Genomic DNA, 3,304 nt, shown 5'->3' with positions numbered 1-3,304 from the left:
CATTTTTAAGCGCCTGCAGTCTGTACAAGGATCGGGCAACATATCAAAACTAGTGATGTGGATGTTTTTTATATTTAGACTAATACAAAATTATACAAAATATTATGGAATTAATGTATCTTATAAATGGGCCAATTCATATATGGGCTGGAAGTGAAATTAACCCAGAAGGGGTAACTCAAGTAGGATTTTTAATTTGGTTTTTAGGTCTTATTGGCGTCGTCCTTACCTGGTCACCGCTGGACGCACCGACGGGATGCTTCACTCCCTGGTCCGCCGCCATGCCCTCCGCCCATCGTTCCAGCTCCGTCTCGTTTTCTTCTCCACCGGCACTTTCGCCTCCTCCTCAGGCGGCACCTCTTCTCCCGATCCCCACTTTATGGTCGACTACCTCGTGAACTCATGCGGGTTCTCTGCGGACGGTGCTTCAAAGGTCTCCAAGTCGCTTCCCCCTTTTCCGTCCACCGAGAAGCCCGACGCTGTTATTAGATTCCTCAGATCTCAGGGCTTTGACGGCGCTAATCTCAGAAAGACAATAGCTTGGAGTCCGACAGTGCTCGGCTGTGATGTGGAGGCGAGCCTCGCTCCAAAGTTCAAATTTTTGCGCGACCTAGGATTATCTGAGTCCGACGTCATCGATGTCGTTATGCAGCATCCCATTATTATGGGCCACAACCTTCAGAACTCGCTTATTCCCAAATTGAAGGTTTGGGAAAGTCTCTTTGGATCGAGGGAGGTCCTCCTCAAGAATCTCCGGAAGCGTAATTGGTTTTTGAGCAACAATATTGAGAAAGTACGCCCTAACTTGAACTTCTTAAGGGATGAATGTGGTATTCCTGAAGCGCGGATTTCTCTTGTTTTTAAAAGACATCCAAGCTTCATCGTGCAGAACCCAGATTCGCTCCGGGCTTTGGTGGATAGAGTTGAGGGGATGGGAATTTCCCGGGAGTCTGGGATGTTCGTCTGGATCCTTGATGTGCTGCAGGGGGTCAGCAGGGAAAAATTTGAGAACCAAGTCAAGCTCATGAACAGCTTTGGTTGGTCGAACTCAGATGTCATTGCTGCAGTCAAGAAATTCCCACATTTTTTATCCCTTTCCACAGAGGTTTTGCAGAGAAAGATGGAATTTTTAATCAAGGATGTTGGTATGGCACCTTTAGACATTGCTAAGCAGTTAGTGTTTTTAGCATTGAGTCTGGAAAAGAGGTTAATTCCTCGATTTCATGTGATGGAGATATTGAAATCTGAAGGGTTATGGACTTCACAAGACACGCTAAGTACAATTTTCTTATCACCGGGACCTAAGTTTATGCAGAAGTATGTGTTCCCTTACAAAGATAAATTACCCAAACTGCTTGAAATCTTGTGAATTGTAGCTGAGTTCAAAGGGAATTATCCAGACTGCGAATGAATCTAGGATTTATTTGGGTATTGACTGGATAAGCAATGATATCGAACCAACCTTTTCATGCAGTGTACTTGTTATTTTTATCTTCTATATTATGAATGTAACTGTTTCTGTTTCTGTAGACATGACGATGTTAGTTCTCTGAGTTCCGTTTTGCAACCTGATTTAGCTGAAAAGGATTTATTTCAGGAACTTATCAGTCGTGCTGCCAAGGTCATAGATAAGTCATTTTTATTTTCATGTTCTATATTGTACATGCAACTGTTTTTGTAGACATGAAGATGTCAGGTTTTCGGAGTTCCATTTTGCAACCTTATAGAATTGAAAAGGATTTGCTTTAGGAAGTTGGTAGTTTAAAAATGATGAATATAACATTGAATTTAGGATGTCTAGAAACTCAACATCTTATGACTGTTCAATCCATTTAGAGGAAAAATCCTTTAAGTGAAAGTTGTCAGTTTAACTCCTTCCACTTGCACTTTGTTTGGGAGGAGGTGAGGAAAGGAGAGGGGAGGGAAGAGTAAATAAGGAGGAGAGAATTGATCCTTGTTTGGAATAGAGTGAGGTAAGAAGAGAAGGGGAGAGAAGGGTAACTCTTCCCATGCTTGAGAATTGATGAACTTTCTTATCTCCTGAATTGGGGTGCAAGGAAGGAGTAGGGGGATCTCACAACAAATTTATTCCAATTTTATCTTTATTTTGGGCAGCGACAGTGGAGGTGTCTTGTTGACGAGATGATACTAGCTGCTTGCGGAGGCGGACGACGTCTTGAGATGGGTAAGAGGCGAAGGCGTTGATGGCTTGCGATGAGTAGACGAGAAGGCATCGACTGTCGATGGCTTGCGATGGGGAAAAGGGGAAGGCGTATGGTCGGTGGCAGGAGTGGCGTTGGTTGGCGGCGGGGTGTCGTAGTGAGCGAGTGAGGAGAGCATAATGAAATTCATGACACGGTAAATTCAATTTACGAAATTTATATTTTTAATTGAACTTTTATTTTAATTAATTTAATCAACTCCTAACTTAAATATGATATTTTAAATAAATTTTTCAAACTCTAATTATCCTATTAAAATATAGATAAATTTATTTTAAATTTTGAAAATTATAGATAAATTATATTTATTTATCTATATATTTTCATCCTATTAATAATATTAATTTTATTAATTTAATTTAATTTAATTTAATTTATTTTTAAAGAGTGATGATAATTTTATAATTTTATATATTTAGTTTTCATTCTTCTCTCTTTCTTCCCAAACAAAATAACAGGGGATCTATGTCGGCTACAATGCCTTCTGTCAAGGTTAGTGAGTGATATTTTTCTGTCAAAAAAAAATTATTCTCACTTCCTACATGTAAATTTTTCTTTGCTTCAACTCTTTTTCAACTTTCTAATGCACACCAATTTACCTAATTGTCTTCATATTTTTTTTAGGTACAAAAATTCTAAAATTAAGTATAATTCCTCCTAAATTCAGTTACAGTTAACTAGAATCTAGTATCAATTGGGAATCGATTGGCAATCAATCTATTTGTCGTGAGGGAACATAAACCCCATTAGTTTTTATAGGTACAAAAAGTCTAAAATAAGGTATAATTCCTCCTAAATTTAGTATCATTTTACTATAATCGGGTATATTTTTTAATCTAATTGAACACGAATCTTTTTCCGCCTACCAATCAATTAGCAGCTCATGTCAATAGATTACTTAGCCTAAGTCAATTGATTTGCATGAGCTCCGATCGATTGGTCAGATGGAAAAAAAGTCATACATAATTGATAGAAAATATACTAGATTCTAGTTTAAATATGCTGAATTTAAGAGAAATTATATCTCATTTTGGACTTTTTGTACATAAAAAAAATGAAAGTAATTAAGTAAATCGATATGC

The 3,304-nt window shown here is 38.0% G+C and overlaps 1 protein-coding gene across 1 annotated transcript; it reads left to right on the top strand.

The window, feature by feature from the left end:
* Positions 1-256: 256 nt before the first annotated feature.
* On the top strand, positions 257-1,687 carry LOC122014185. The gene is made up of 3 exons (XM_042570363.1): positions 257-1,206; positions 1,531-1,621; positions 1,682-1,687. The coding sequence occupies exons 1-3, from the start codon at positions 257-259 to the stop codon at positions 1,685-1,687; spliced, it is 1,047 nt and encodes a 348-aa protein (XP_042426297.1).
* Positions 1,688-3,304: the final 1,617 nt, after the last annotated feature.

Source organism: Zingiber officinale, chromosome 8B (genome assembly GCF_018446385.1).
Source record: "Zingiber officinale cultivar Zhangliang chromosome 8B, Zo_v1.1, whole genome shotgun sequence".
In the NCBI taxonomy this organism is placed as follows: Eukaryota; Viridiplantae; Streptophyta; class Magnoliopsida; order Zingiberales; family Zingiberaceae; genus Zingiber; species Zingiber officinale.
This window is presented reverse-complemented; position numbering and strand designations above follow the sequence as displayed.

Excerpts from the sequence above, each read along its gene's own strand:
- LOC122014185 (XM_042570363.1), top strand. The coding sequence starts at position 257 with ATGCTTCACTCCCTGGTCCGCCGCCATGCCCTCCGCCCATCGTTCCAG. Across the intron at positions 1,207-1,530 it reads GCATTGAGTCTGGAAAAGAG|ACATGACGATGTTAGTTCTC; the intron begins GTTAATTCCTCG and ends CTGTTTCTGTAG.